The following is a 14,974-nucleotide window of genomic DNA, read 5'->3' as shown; positions in this document are numbered from 1 at the left end:
AGAAAGCATTTAACTGACAATGCTACAGAGCCCTTACCTTAGTTTTACTTTTGGCTCCAGCTCCGAGGCCCTTTCTGAATAAAACAGGTTCTGAAGCTTCAGAAACTCTCAGGTGTAAGGTGTCATTTAATCTTTTTCCAGTAAGAAATTTAGACTGAGAATTTCGGTCTCTCTGTAGCCTGGATGTCCACTGTTCCACACTCAGACAGAGGAATTGACTACAAACATAGACATGGTCACCGCACATGCCTGAGCCATCAGTTTTCTGTTTTTCTGACCCCCATCTCTAAGGGTGATAGGATGGCAGCAGAGGTGGGTCAAGGAGACAGGGTGTGTCCAGGGCGAGATAAACCCTGTCAGCGATTGAGACCACCCGGTGTTCACTGACCCTCAGACACCACTGCTCCTGGTCTGTTTCTCAGGGAAGGAGATCAAGAGCTCTGCTGGGATTACGCTGGCAAGAAAAATCAGGGCCAAGGCACTGGAAATCTAAGACAGTGAGATGTTACCATTTTAAGTTTTGGTTTTGGGGGCTTTTTTGGGTCACACCAGCGATGTTCAAGGGTTTTCCTGGCTCTGCACTCAGGAGTTTACTTCTGGCGGTGCTTGGGCGACCATATGAGATGCTGGAGAGCAACGGGTCCGCCGTGTGCAAGGCAAACACCTACCCACTGTTACCATCACTCTGGCCCCTAGAACTAACATTTTTGAATCAAACCACGGGCCCTAACAGGCAGGCAGCCCTTTTATCCTGAGTAGGAGATGTGATCAGTGGCCCGGCCTGGTGACAGCCCCTGGGATACAGCAGGAGAGGGCACTGACAGGCCCGAAAGGGACGCAGCTGCATTTTCCTAGTAGGAGTTTCCTTGGCCGTCAGAAGCTCCTATGAGGGAGAGTCAGAATCTGAGTCTGATGTGAGTTCATGTGTCTCAGCAGGACGTCACATGTATCTGCCAGATCAGGTGGCAGAGAGGACTTGTGACGACCTGAGGCAGGTTTTCTCAGGCTCTAAGCCAGTTGTGAGCATCACTTTTTCTTCTTCCCCATCAGACTTTGCACAAGACTTAGTTATGACTGGGAGACATCTCTTTGAAGTTTCTTAGGAACTCAGAGGAGGCACAGTCGCTTCTAAGTCCTCAGCTGCAAAAATCTTTTCTTTTTCTATTTTCCCTCTCCAGGCTTTCCTGGTCTAGGTCATACTCACATAGAGAGGACTCAGTTTTCTTTCTTATTTTCTTTCAAAGCTCTTCTTTCCAGGGCCCATTTTGTAGCTCTCCCGCAGCTACAGATTGGGATTTCAATTCCATGTTGCCGTCTGGCAGCTAAGAAAGACTCTCTCAAGGTCTCTGATTTTCTTGCTCTACTTCAGAGTCTTAAATATAATATCCCTTGTCCTGTTCCATCAAACCTTGTTAATAAAGGGGTTAGTTCTGCACTGACTTCAGGGTTTAGCTCTGCACTAAGTTTTTAGCAGCCTCTCTTTACTCATTCTTCCCAACGGTGCTGCATTGGAAGCTATTTCAGGGTCAGGGGAATGTTACTGTTACCGTTTTTGGAGAGGTTGCCAGGCTCTGCTGTCCGGGAATTTTATATTAGACTATGAAATACTTTGGAGCCAGAGCAAGAGCAGGTAGGGCTCTTGCCTTGCACATGATTGACTTGGGTGCAATTCTCAGTATCCCGAGCATCAACTGGAGTTATTGCTGAGTGCAGAGCCAAGCATAACCCCTGGCATTGATGGGTTGTAGCGCCCCCAGCCTTCCTCATTAACTGTTAAGCATTTTGATTCCTGAGAAATTAAAACCATGTTTTAAAAATGAATACTCTTCTAAACATGTTTTGATATTGGAAGTAACTTCTTTATAACTACTCTATCAATCCAGAATATATGCTTAGATAGTCTTTATAATAAGAACATTTCTCTACTTTTAGATATTCATCCAGAGGATGACTTGATTGAACATAATTGGAAAGATGAGAGTAGATATTACTGGCAAGGGTTAACGACCAAGAACAGAGAAACAACAAAGCAGAGAATGGACGTCAAAAACACTTCTAGTATCAGCAGTGCCTCCGTCTCAAAGGCAATGATGATTAAGGGAATCTATTCTACCTTGGTGCCTGAGAAGATTCATGGTAATAAGAATATATCTCTGCCTGTTGAACACGATGAGATATACCCTGTACGGATACTTGAGAACCACAAAAATCTCTTTAAAATAACTAATATCACTAAACATCCAGAAATGCATGCCAGTGATAAACATGAATTTCAAGCAGGGCAGCTTTCAGAGTTCCATAAATATGAAAGTACACACCTTTTAGCAAACAATTATGCCTGTATGGATTATGGCAAAAGTTTATTCAAACAACAAATACTCATTGAACATCAGAGAGTTTCCACAGGAGAGGAATCCTATGAATGTCCAGAATATCAAAAACCTTTTTCAGGAAATCTAAGCCTCATTCAGCACCAAAGACTTTGCAAAGGAGAAAAATCCTATAACTGTAAAGAGTACGGGACAGCTTTCTCACAGGCGTCACACTTCACTCACCATACGACAATTCACGCAAGGAAGAAAGTCTTTGAATGTAAAGAATGTACGAAAAGTTTCTCAATGAAAGCATACCTCACTAGACATAAGAGATTTCACACAGGAGTCAAACCCTATGAATGTAAAGAATGTAGGAAAAGGTTCATTAAAAAGGCTTATCTCGTAGAACATGAGAGAATTCACACAGGAGTCAAACCCTATGAATGTAAAGAATGTGGGAAAGCTTTCTCATCGAAGACAAACCTCACGACACATGAGAGAATTCACACAGGAGAGAAACCCTATGAATGTAAAGAATGTACAAAAAGTTTCTCAACAAAGTCATATCTCATAGCACATGAGAGAATTCACACAGGACTGAAACCCTATGAATGTAAAGAATGTAGGAAAACTTTCTCAATGAAGGCATACCTCACTAGACATGAGAGATTTCACACAGGAGTCAAACCCTATGAATGTAAAGAATGTAGGAAAAGTTTCATTACAAAGGCATATCTCGTAGAACATGAGAGAATTCACACAGGAATCAAACCCTATGAATGTAAAGAATGTAGGAAAACTTTCTCAATGAAGGCAGTCCTTACTAGACACGAGAGAATCCACACGGGACTGAAACTCTTTGAATGTAAAGAATGTAGGAAAACTTTCTCAATGAAGAGAAGTCTCACTATACATGAGAGACTTCACACAGGAGTCAAACTCTATGAATGTAAAGAATGTATGAAAAGTTTCACAACAAAGACAAACCTCACTACACATGAGAGAATTCACACAGGAGTCAAACCCTATGAATGTAAAGAATGTATGAAAGCTTTCTCGTCGAAGTCAGGCCTCACTAGACATGAGAGACTTCACACAGGAGTCAAACCTTATGAATGTAAAGAATGTAGGAAAACTTTCTCAGCAAAGACAAACCTCATTACGCATGAGAGAATTCACACAGGAGTCAAACCCTATGTATGTAAAGAATGTATGAAAAGTTTTGCAACAAAGTCATATCTCATAGCACATGAGAGAATTCACACAGGATTGAAACCCTATGAATGTAAGGAATGTAGGAAAACTTTCTCAATGAAGACAGGTCTCACTATACATGAGAGACTTCACACAGGAGTCAAGCCTTATGAATGTAAAGAATGTAGGAAAACTTTCTCAACAAAGACGAACCTCACTACACATGAGAGAATTCACACAGGAATCAAACCCTATGAATGTAAAGAATGTACGAAAAGTTTCTCAACGAAGACAGGCCTCACTACACATGAGAGAATTCATACAGGAGTTAAACCCTATGAATGTAAAGAATGTAGAAAAACTTTCTCAAGAAAGACAAACCTCACTGCACATGAGAGAATTCACACAGGAGTCAAGCCCTATGAATGTAAAGAATGTACAAAAGGTTTCTCAACAAAGTCACAACTCATAGCACATGAGAGAATTCACACAGAACTGAGACCGTATGAATATGAACAAAAGGAAAATTTTCTCAATGAAGACAAACCTCACTACACATGAAGAGAATTCACACAGGATTGAAACACTATGAATGTAAAGAATGAAAGAAAGCTTTGTCGATGAAGGCAATCCTCACTAATCATGAGAGAATATAAACAGCAGTGAAACCCTGTGAATGGAAATGAAAGAAAAATTTCTCGAGAATGTCAGAACTCACACAGCATATGAGAAACTTCGCCGAAGTCAAACCCTTTTTTTTTCCTTGTTTTTTAGGTCGCACCCTGAGATGTTCTGGGGCTACTCCTGGTTCTGCACTCAGGAATTACTCCTGGCAGTGCTCAGGGGACCATATAGATCCTGGGAATTGAACCTGGGTCGGATCTGTGCAAGGCAAACACCCTGCCGGCTGTGTTAACTCTCCATTTCCTTTTTCTTTTTTTTTATTTCGCTTTTTGAACACAGGTGTCAATCCCTATGAATGTAAAGAATGTACAAAAGGTTTCCTAATAGAGTCACAACTGACTGGACTTGAGAGAATTCACACAGGAGTGAAACCCTTTGAATGTAAAAAATGTAAAACTTTCTCAATGTAGAAGGCTTCAGAAGACATGAGAGATTTCACACAGGAATCAAACCTTATAAATGTAAAGAATGTACAAAATCTTTCTCTAGCATTTGTCTCACAATCAATATGAGAGACTTCACACAGGAGTGAAACCCTATGAATGTCAAGAATGAAGGAAAAATTTCTCGGTAAAGTCACACGTCACCAGACATGAGAGAATTCACTCAGAAGACAATCCCTCTGAATATTAAGAATGTAGGGAAAATATTTAGAAGTCTTACAAACCTGAGAGAATTCACACAGAAAAGAAGCTTTATGAATATAAAGAACATACAAAAGTTGTCTAGAATAGAATATCAAAATATTTAATAACACATGGGTACTCAAACATTGTATGGTTGAAATGTAATCATGCAAATTTGTAAATCTGTAATTATCTCAGTGATTCATTAAAATAAAAATATTTTTTAATGAACGACTCTTTTTTTTTTTTTTTTTTTTTTTGCTTTTTGGGTCACACCTCGCGATGCACAGGGGTTACTCCTGGCTCTTCACTCAGGAATTACTCCTGGTGGTGCTCAGGGGACCATATTGGATGCTGGGAATCGAACCTGGGTCAGCCTCGTGCAAGGCAAACGCCTACCCGCTGTGCTATTGCTCCAGCCCCGGCTGTTACTTTCTTAAATGTCCACTGAAATAAAGGTGATGTTGCTTCCCCCTATTTTTTTGTGTGCAGTGGTCCTAGAGAGTAGTAGAGCCCCAGATTTACCTGTAATTCATAAGATGACAGCATGCATTTAGACTGGTATAATTAATTGGGGTTACTTTTTTTAAATTTCACCTCAATATTATAATTCAGAAAAAAGTTTATTATTGAGCAGTTTTAGGGGTAATCTACCTAAAACATTACCATTCCATTGTTATCAGACCATTTGTTCAGTTTGGCATAGAATTTTCATTTCACCTATTTATGTAAAAAAATTATACAGGAATATGTATATAGTAACTTCTGGACAGAGACAGCTAGCTAAAAGTAAAATTTAAAAATGTAAATATGTCAACACTTCAGCAGAACTTCCATCATCAGAGTTGGAGGTATGGCTTACCGAATTGGAGTGGGGCCATTTGGGAGGTGGGGTGGGAAGGCTGAACACAACTGGAAAGGAACTGGCTTACTGATTCTGGAAGCACAAACTCGGGCTACAGATTGTGGTGTATCTTGCCCACCTAGTCTCACAGGGCTGGTCACAGAATGAGATAAACAAATTCACACACAAGCACTGTCCTTGTTTTAGTGTTCCTGAGCAACCGTCAGTGGGTTCACGGGCTCTTGTATATTGTTTATTTGATTCAGTATCGTCCCAACATGTGAGCTATTGTTTAAGTTGGCAGAGACACGAAGGACATGGAGTGAGCATGTGAACATTTAAGAGGCATACGGAAGACCAGAGGTTGGCGTATTTCACACAGCCAGTCAATCACTCATACAGGAGAGTCACGTGACAACTTCCTTTTCTATGTATTGCCTGTGTTGCCCTCTGCATCTAAGAGACCATAAACTATTCTCTTTCCCCTGGATGCACGTTTACAGCCCTCATGTGTTCATCATCTGTACCTTCCTAGTTTCAAATCCTATCTGTGTGCAGGTCTGCAGCCCAATATATTCTAGGACCTAAGCTCTTTGCCCAATCTTGGGGCTTTTAATGAGACTTATTGCCCACATCTCGACCTGTTCCCCCACACCGCTTTTAAAGTATAAAAAGGAGCATTGGCGTGGGTGCTCTCCCTCTCTGGGTGAGATTTCCCCAGGTTTCAGATGATGTTGGTACTGAGAGTGCTTCCGTCTGGTTGTGGTGGTGTTGCCATCTCCAGACCTGTACAGGACTGATGCTGTGACAGATTATCAATAAGAGGAGTTCCGGTTCCTACAGGAATTCATATTGTCATGATATTCCAAGCTTTCCAGCTTTATGGGAGTGAGGTTTTTTGATCAATTTGAAGGACTTTCCCGCTCCTTTCTGTCGTGATCATTTGCTGACGTAACGAAACAAGAGCGCTAGTTTTGTACAGTGTGGGTGGGATGCTGAGCCTGAGTGTTCTGAGGATGAGTGCGGAATAGCTCACGGCAGGCAGGACACAGGCATTCCTCGGCCCTGCAGACTTGGCCTCTGTGGGGCTCTTCGTGCAGTTTCACTCCGAGTTCAGTTCCAGGAGGCACCGAGTTCTGCCCTTCCTGGCCAGGCGGCACAGTGCAGACCGACGGCCCAGCCGCAGGAGCAGATGCCCTCGCAGGTGCCCTTGTGCAGGCGGGCGGGAGCAGCGCCCGGGCTCCTCCCCGCCCCCACCCCACAGAAGCCCCCACCCGCGGCCCAGAACAAGCCCAGAACTGCCCTGGCCAGAGACTGCCGCCTCAGGGGCGCCCAGCACCCCTGGGGGCCGAGTCCGCAGGAAAGGGCACAGGAGAAAAGGGGACAGGAGGCCAGCAGGGACGGCCAGGGGAGGCCACGACGGACTTGGCCAGACGAGTCCCGCGGCCTCCACCCTCGCCTGTCCCGCCGGAGAAACGGTTTCGGGGCTGGGGGCGTCTGCAGCAGAGCCCAGGGCGGGCGGCTCCAGGACAGACCAGGACACGGAGAGCCGCGGCCAGGCGGGGTCCGCACCCCCGGGGCCCCTCTGGGCTGCGCCCCAGGCGCCCCGACGCCTTTGCCCCTGCGGCTTTCCCTCCCGGTGGGTCGCACAGAGGAGACCCCACAGGAACTCCCCACAGCCCCGCCAGCTCGCCTCGGTCGGGCCGCGGGAGGCGCTGCAGAAAGGCGGCGGCGGCTTCAGCACTGAAGGGTTCCTCCTGGCTCTGCACTCGGGAATCTCCCGTGGCCGTGCCAGGGGACCGTGCGGGATGCCGGGGATCGAACCCTGGGAGCCAGCGCCCTCCCCTCCCTCCCGCTCCGGGCTCTGCATCACTCACATCCTCACCGAGTTTGGTCCTTTCCTGACCCGCGCGCCCCCTGCAGACGGCCGCCAGGGGGCGCCCGCGCGGAGGCTCAGGTCCTGCTTCTCTTCAGTTCCAAGGGTCTGTTCATCCAGGGACTTTCTTCCTTCTCCACTGGGTTTAGGTCTGTTCCACATGTCCATACAAAGGCCATTGATTGGTTTTATTTTTCCTGACAGTCAGTTCTCATGTTGTATATAACATACATGTTTAGGTTCTGTGTGTGTGTTGTGGGTGTGTGTGTGTGTCTGTGTGTCTATGTGTGTTGTCTGAACCCTTTGAAACATGCTGACTTTGACTCTCTTGGTCACTTCTGGTCCATCGAGTCTTTTTCCTTTCATCTATACACGAATTCTGATATCCTATTGTACAGCAATATAAATTATAATATTCTAATAATAATCCACAATATTAATTTATTAACATATCTCTATAACTATAAATTTATGCTAAATATAAACATAAAGTTATAGATGTATATATGAATCTACTATAAACATACACTATATATGAGTTTTATTAGATGTGAAATGATTCAGCTGTATCTCTGGGTCTGTTGCTCTTTTTCACGTGCTGGCCTGGCAGCCTTTGGACCCAGGCTCCGTCAGTCCCTGGGTGGTCAGGAGTACAAGTCTGGAGTGAATTCCCCAGTGCCCCAGAGACTCACTGCCTTTTTCCCCTTTTTCTTCACTTATGTGTCTTGGTGTGTGTGTGTGTGTGTGTGTGTTTGTGTGTGTGTTCTTTTGCATTTTGGGTCACACTCCACAACAGTCAGGGGTTACTCCTGGCTCTGCACTTGGGAATCACTCCTGGCTGTGCTCTGGGGACCATATGGGATGCCGGGGATCCAACCCAGGTCAACCAGCCTCATGCAGGGCTAATGCTCTACCACCATGCTGTTGCTCCCGGACCTCGGCCTTGTGTCTTTTATGAGAGGTCCGTGCCAACTCCAAGTTTTCTTAAGGGGCTGTGCAAAATGCAGTGTTAAGAAACACTTTATTTCAATAATTTTCTTTTTATTTTTTAACCATTTTAATCCATTTGAGTGTGCTGACTTGGATGTCTCCATCACTTCTCTTACATCAAACCGGTATTTTTTGGTTCCTGTTCTTACTATACATCATATTTGTGATAGATCTATTATATATGAATATAAATTTATATTATAGAAATTTAATACTGTGTTTATAGAAATACAAATTCAATCAAATAAAATATAAACAAATGCAGGTTTACAAATACAAAGTATTATTTTATAATTTATTGTAAATTTATGTCTGGAAGATAGACAATTTTTACTACTTTTGTATTTCTCTTAAATTCTTGTTTTTCTTAGTTTTAAAGTTTACTGGATGAGTTAGGAAGGGGTCTCAGCAAAAGCTCTGAGGATCCACTCAGTCCACAAAAGAAAGGAGACTTTCTTTTTTTAAAAAAAAAGTTTGATTTTTCAGGAACAACCTTCAACTCATCTCTCGTACATCAAACATTAGGCTCAAAACTCTGCCCTTCTGGGAATGGGAGCAGCCTGAGTTCCCCTCCCTGGGGGTGGGACCAGCAGCCTCCACCCACCCCCAGTATCCTCCAGCCCAGCTCCACAATTCCTAGAACTAGAGACCACCAGTGTAGTGATGATGACACAGTACTGACAGCCTGGCAGGAACACAGCAACTTTGATGGGAAATTTGCATAGAGCATACTAAGCTCCATGTGCAAAAACAACAACACAATAAGTCTTCTCCACTGCACCCGTTTGTACCAAGACTTTATTTTTATCAGTTTGCTAGGGGGAGGAGCTCCCATCGGAGCCCCTGCAGGGGTCCGCTCTCCCCGACCTCCACCCAAGCTCTGTAGAACCAAAGGTTTTCTTCTCGCCCCGCGCAGCCCTGAGCTCTTCCTTCAGTGCTGGGGGCACAGGGCCATGTGTGGCACTGCTGAGACCGAGGGCCTCCCCAGCAATGCAGAAAGGAGACGCGGGTCAAGCTGAACCTGGAATGGGACTTGGGTCTCTTGCCTGCCCTCGAAGCTCTCTCCCTGGTGTGTGACAAAGTTCACAAATGATTTAAAATTCAAACATAAACTAAGTATTTGCATGAATCTAAGCTGTTAATTCCTTATTTGTGGCAGTTGAGTTAACAGAGATTAAAGCTGCCCATCCGAATCTTTTTCTTTGTTTTTTGTTTGTTTGTGTGAGCCACATGGTGCAGTGTTCAGGGGTTACTCCTGGATTGTATTTTTGGAAAGAAAGGGTATGGTCAGACAGGATTGTCATAAGGAGATCTTTAAATTATATCTGCAATTGTTCTAACAATTTTTTATAAGTGTGAATAAAGGCTCTTAGATAGTTCAGCATATAAACTCATCATGGAACCATATTGTCGTGCTCTTAGAAAAAGTCAGCACAATATGGATAGACAGAGCCAGACAGATAATACAGCAGGCGAATCGCTTGCCTTGCACAGGGTTTAGCATCCTCTCTGTATCCCAAAATTTCCAGGAGTTATTCCTGAACAAAAAACCAGTAGTAAACCTGAGCACTGCTGGGTGTGCCCCCCAAAAAAAAAAAACAAAATAAGACATTTTCTATGTGAAATTAAATAAAGCATTAAGTTCCTAATACTAGAACTTCGGTTATGTTTTACATATTTTAATAATTAGCCCTCTGATCTATGGTCCATAACCAATGAGTAAATTGCATCTTTGCTAAACATAGTGAGAATGAAGTGCTAGCTTTTCTTGAAAGCTTTTGGTTTTGGGGTTACACCCAGAAGTGCTTAGGGCTTACTTCTGACTCTACACCCTGAAACCCCACCTGGAAGACCTTTGGGTCAATTCGTGGTGCCAGGATTGGTAAGCACTAAATCCTCTTTATTAGCACTCTGGCCAATTGCTTTTTAACTTGTTTAATACTTTATTTATTTATTCTTTGGCTTGGATATACAGACAAAAAATGGCAGATGTTTCTAAAGCTTTGCAAAATGTTTCATTCTGTCAACAAGGTAACAAAATAGCCAGTTGTTTTTTATTTTTCATTTTTTGAAACCTCAGTTAGACTGTGATAACCCTCCAAATATAAATGCTGCCAGTGAGCCTTATGGAACCCTGGGCATATCTCTGTTATTTTCATTTGGTTTTGTTTTGAGATCAGACCCTGAGATGCTCAGGGTCATTCCTGGGCCTGCACTCGGGAATGACTCCTGGCAGTGCTCAGGGATGGGGTGCCAGGGATGGAACCAGGGTTGGGTACATGCAAGGCAAGTGGCTTACCTGCTGTAATATGGCTCTGACCCTGGACATATCTCTTGTTGGCTAAACCTAAGCTTCAGTTGCCCTGAGATTGGTCTTAATTCCTAGAGTGCCCAAGTATAGGTCCTACTGAGGTGTTGAGATGGACCTGGAGCAGTCCAGCTGTTTATAACATGGGAGAGCCCAAGGGCTCAAAAAGAATATTGCTACTAGGGCACTGTCTTAAGGAGACCGCCTCCCTGGTTACCATGCCAACAAGATTTCCTTCTGGAAAGCTTTCCTCCCAAAATGTGGCCCTTTTTGCCTAGCGTTCTCCGGGAACCCAAAACCAGTTCAACGACGTACTCTAACAAGGCATAGCTCCAAATGCTGCCACACCAGATCTGCCTGCACCTGCAGGGACCCTAGCAGGACCCTGGAGCATGAGCGCCTGCTTCAGAAAATGTGACAATGGGCCCGATGCCAGAACGGCAGGCAGCGCACTTGCCTTGCACCAGACTCACCTGGGTTTCATCCCGGCATCCTGTGTGGTTCTCTGTGCACTGCCAGGGGTGATTCCTGAGTCCAGAGCCTGGAGTAATCCCTGAGCATTGCCAGCTGTGACCCCCAAGCAGACAAACCGGAAGAATCCACATCCTAAGGGCATTTTCTCCAGGTGCTGGCACCCCTCTAAGGCCCTCGGTGGAACCCTGAGGCATCTGTGCCGATCACTGTGTTTTATTTACTGAGTGTCAGTTTGTTTGCTTTCGGTTTGGGGGCCACACTGCCGGTAGTGTGTGCTTATTTTATCGCTGCTTATTTTATTGTTATTTTTTCAGGTGTTTCCAACCAGCTGTGCTCAGGGTTTGCTCTCACTGAGCAGTAAGTCTTTATTATATTGTCAGTTTTCTCTTTGCATTTCTCAGGAGATTAGTAAGCTTCAAAAAATCCTTTACTTATTCACCATTTCTATACTTTATTTTTTCATTAAAATCCACTCACAATTTATGGGGTTGGGGGGAGTTGGACCATACCCAAGGATTTTTAGGGGCTGTTCCTGGCTCTGCACGCCCGAATGAACCCTGGTGGTGTCAGAGACCCATGGGGAATGCCAGTGACTGAAATCAGGTCAGCTGCATGCAAGCACCCTATCTGCGGTACTCTCTCCAGTTCAAAAAATACACTGCCAGTTTTGTTATTTTTTGCTTGCTATTAAAGGATATGAATGAGGGGGCTGCAGCGATAGCACAGCAGGTAGGGCATTTGCTTTGCACATGGCCAACTCAAGTTCAAATCCCAGCATCCCATATGGGACCCCAAGCACCGCCAGGGGTAATTCCTGAGTGCAGAGCCAGGCATAACCCCTGTGCATCACTGTGTATGACCCAAATAGCAAAAAGAATTAAAAAAGAATTTATCTATTGGATGCTAATCCTTATCAGATCAGTTAACTTAAAATCACTTGTCACTTTTCATCCCATTGCTCATCGATTTGTTCAAGCAGGCACTAGTAACATCTCTCATTGAGAGACTAATTGTTACTATTTTTGGCATATCCAATACGCACGGGTAGCTTGCCAGGCTCTGCCACGCGGGCTCGATACTCTCTGTGGCTTGTCGGGCTTTCCGAGAGGGGCGGAGGAATCGAACTCGAGTTGGCCACGTGAAAGGCGAATGCCCAACAGCTGTGCTATCGCTCCAATTCTTTCTTAATTTGTCTTCTCATTAGTAGAGGGATGCTCATTGTATACACCTGGTTTCAAGTTTGAGGTAGTTACATTTGAGTCAGTTTGTTTTTTACCTCTGTTTTGGGGTCAAATACAAAATACACTTTAAAAATAATTCTAGTTTATATAGACAATAGTCCACTTACTCCTTAACCCATTTATTGCTGTTTACTGTATTGGGGCTACACCTGGCTGTCCTCCCAGCTTACTCATATCTCTGTACTCGGCTTCCTTCCTGGTGGGGATTGGAGCATCACACATGGGGTGCTTGGGATAGAATCCAGGTTCACTGACACCACAAGGCACGCACTTAACCACCGTAAATCTCTCTGTCCCTACCCACAAGTGTTTATATCCTGACACCCACATGTCAGGTAACGTTAAGATTCAGAGGACATCATACCCAAAAGGACTGTGTTCTTATCAAAGAGGAAATTGGGTAAGCATAGGGTCCTCAGAGTCCCATCAGGAGTGCTCCCTGAGCACAGGCCAGGAATAATCCCTGAGGACTGCCAAGCGTGGCCCCAAAACAAAAGAAAACAACAAATAAAAGAAAGCTGTTAACAACAAATAAAAATGGGATTAAGAAACTGTCATTTAATTTGAATCTAATAATGCACTGTAGGGCTGTAGGACTGTTATCCCGTTGTTCATGCATTTGCTCGAGCGGGCACCAGTAACATCTCCATTGTGACACTTGTTACTGTTTTTGGCATATCAAATATGCCACAGGCTCTGCCGTGAAATCTAATAATAGATGAGTAATCAGTAGGAGAGAACATTATCCTTCTAGTGGTGTGACAAAAACTAATAAGCAGTTAGAAAGTGGGACTAGAGAAATGGTCGACAGATTACAGCACAAGCCTTGCTTATGGCCAACCCAGGTTCAGTCCTGGAATCAGACCCCCAAGCCCTGCCAGGAGTGATCCCTGAGTGCAGAGCGAGGAGAGACCCCAAAACAAAAAGCGATTTAAATGGGGGGGGGGGGCTTTTTCTTTCTCTTAACTTGGCACCATGATTTACAATCTGTTGATATCACTATTTCGGGAATGTATAGTTGCCACCCCACACCCACCCCCCGAGTATCAGCCTCCCTACCCAAAGGTCTCCAACTCCCCTCTCTCACCCACCTGCCCCCGCTGCCCGTAGTCAACTCAGTGCTGCTCAGACGCTCTGTGCTGTAAGCAGTCTTGTGGTTGGTTGCCCAATACTCCACATAGGAGCGATCATTCGTCTTAGTTCTTTCTTTGAGTCACTTTGCTTACCATGATAACATGCAGTTCCATCTAAGTTGCCGTGAAGTGCAAGATTGCCTCTTGCCCAATAGATAAATAGAATTCCATTGTGTATATGTATATGTATATGTGTGTATATATATGTATATATATGTATGTATATGTATGTGCCACAGTTTCTTTATTCAGTCACCTGTTCTTCGACAGTCGGGTGTTTCCAGATTGTGACTATTCTGAACACTGCTGCAGAAGAACTCACGTCCAAATGTCTTTTCACATTAGTGTTTTTGGGCTTTGCGGGTAGATGCCAAGGAATGAAAGAGCTGGGTCATGTTTCAGCCACTCTTTTCGTTTGGGGCCATATTCTGGTGCGGGGCTGCTCGTCTCTCAGACTGTCTGGCAGTTGTGCACAGGAGACCACGTTGTGCTCCTTTAAACTGCGTGTCCAGCCCTGAAAGTCTAATTTTAACCTTTGAGAAAGGCTCTGCTGTAGTGTCTCCCACTGGGGCAGAGTCAGATGATGCCCACCTCTCTGGGTGGTTCCTGTCTCACCACCTCCCTCTAGCACTGGTTGGTTCCGTTCTTGGATGTGCCCATTCTCACTGGTGTGAGGTACCAGCTCTCCTTTGGATTTGCATTTCTCTGATAAGTGGTGGAAAGTGCTTTTGTTTTTTATTGTTAAGACTTGGGTGCTACTCCTGGCTCTGTGGTCAGGGTCCTCTTCTGACAGTGCTTGGGGGATCATAAGTGCTGAGGATGCAAACTAGGGTTAGTCATATGCCAGGTAAGTGCCTTAATTCTTGTACCATCTCTCCAGAACACTTTGCGAAGGGGTTGTGGGGTTGTTCAGACCTGGCAATGCTCGGGGTCTACTCCTGGCTCTGTGCTCAGGGGATCAAATCAAGGGTATAATCACCTTAACCTTGGTGACTTCTCTCGGCCCCAAATGAGCACTTTGTAATATAACACCTGTATGTCTGATTTGAGGAAGTGTCTATTTAGCTCTACAAGGTGTTTTTTGGTCACTTTTTCAAATTCTTTTGCTTTTTAATTTTTTTTTTTTTTTGCTTTTTTCTTTCTTGAATTTTTTTGAGGGGTTGCCACACACAACATGCTCAAGAGTTAGTCCTGGCTCTGCTCTCCAGAATTACTCTTGCTGGGCTCAGGGATCATATGAGATGTGGGGGAACCAAACTGGGTCGGCCACATGCAAGGTAAATGCCGAC

At 44.4% G+C, this 14,974-nt stretch overlaps 1 protein-coding gene across 3 annotated transcripts in view; it reads left to right on the top strand.

Moving 5' to 3' along the window:
* LOC129403676 (zinc finger protein 260-like) overlaps positions 1-5,031 on the top strand; it is a 49,336-nt gene extending 44,305 nt beyond the window's left edge. For all 3 annotated transcript variants that reach the window (XM_055133834.1, XM_055133832.1, XM_055133833.1), the window contains one exon: positions 1,933-5,031. In XM_055133834.1, coding sequence (XP_054989809.1) covers positions 1,933-4,070 — 2,138 coding nt within the window. In that variant the 3' untranslated portion in view covers positions 4,071-5,031. The remainder of the gene's footprint in view (positions 1-1,932) is intronic.
* The last annotated feature ends 9,943 nt before the right edge of the window (positions 5,032-14,974 follow it).

The sequence above is a fragment of the Sorex araneus genome, chromosome 3, assembly GCF_027595985.1.
Source record: "Sorex araneus isolate mSorAra2 chromosome 3, mSorAra2.pri, whole genome shotgun sequence".
NCBI classification, from domain to species: domain Eukaryota; kingdom Metazoa; phylum Chordata; class Mammalia; order Eulipotyphla; family Soricidae; genus Sorex; species Sorex araneus.
This window is presented reverse-complemented; position numbering and strand designations above follow the sequence as displayed.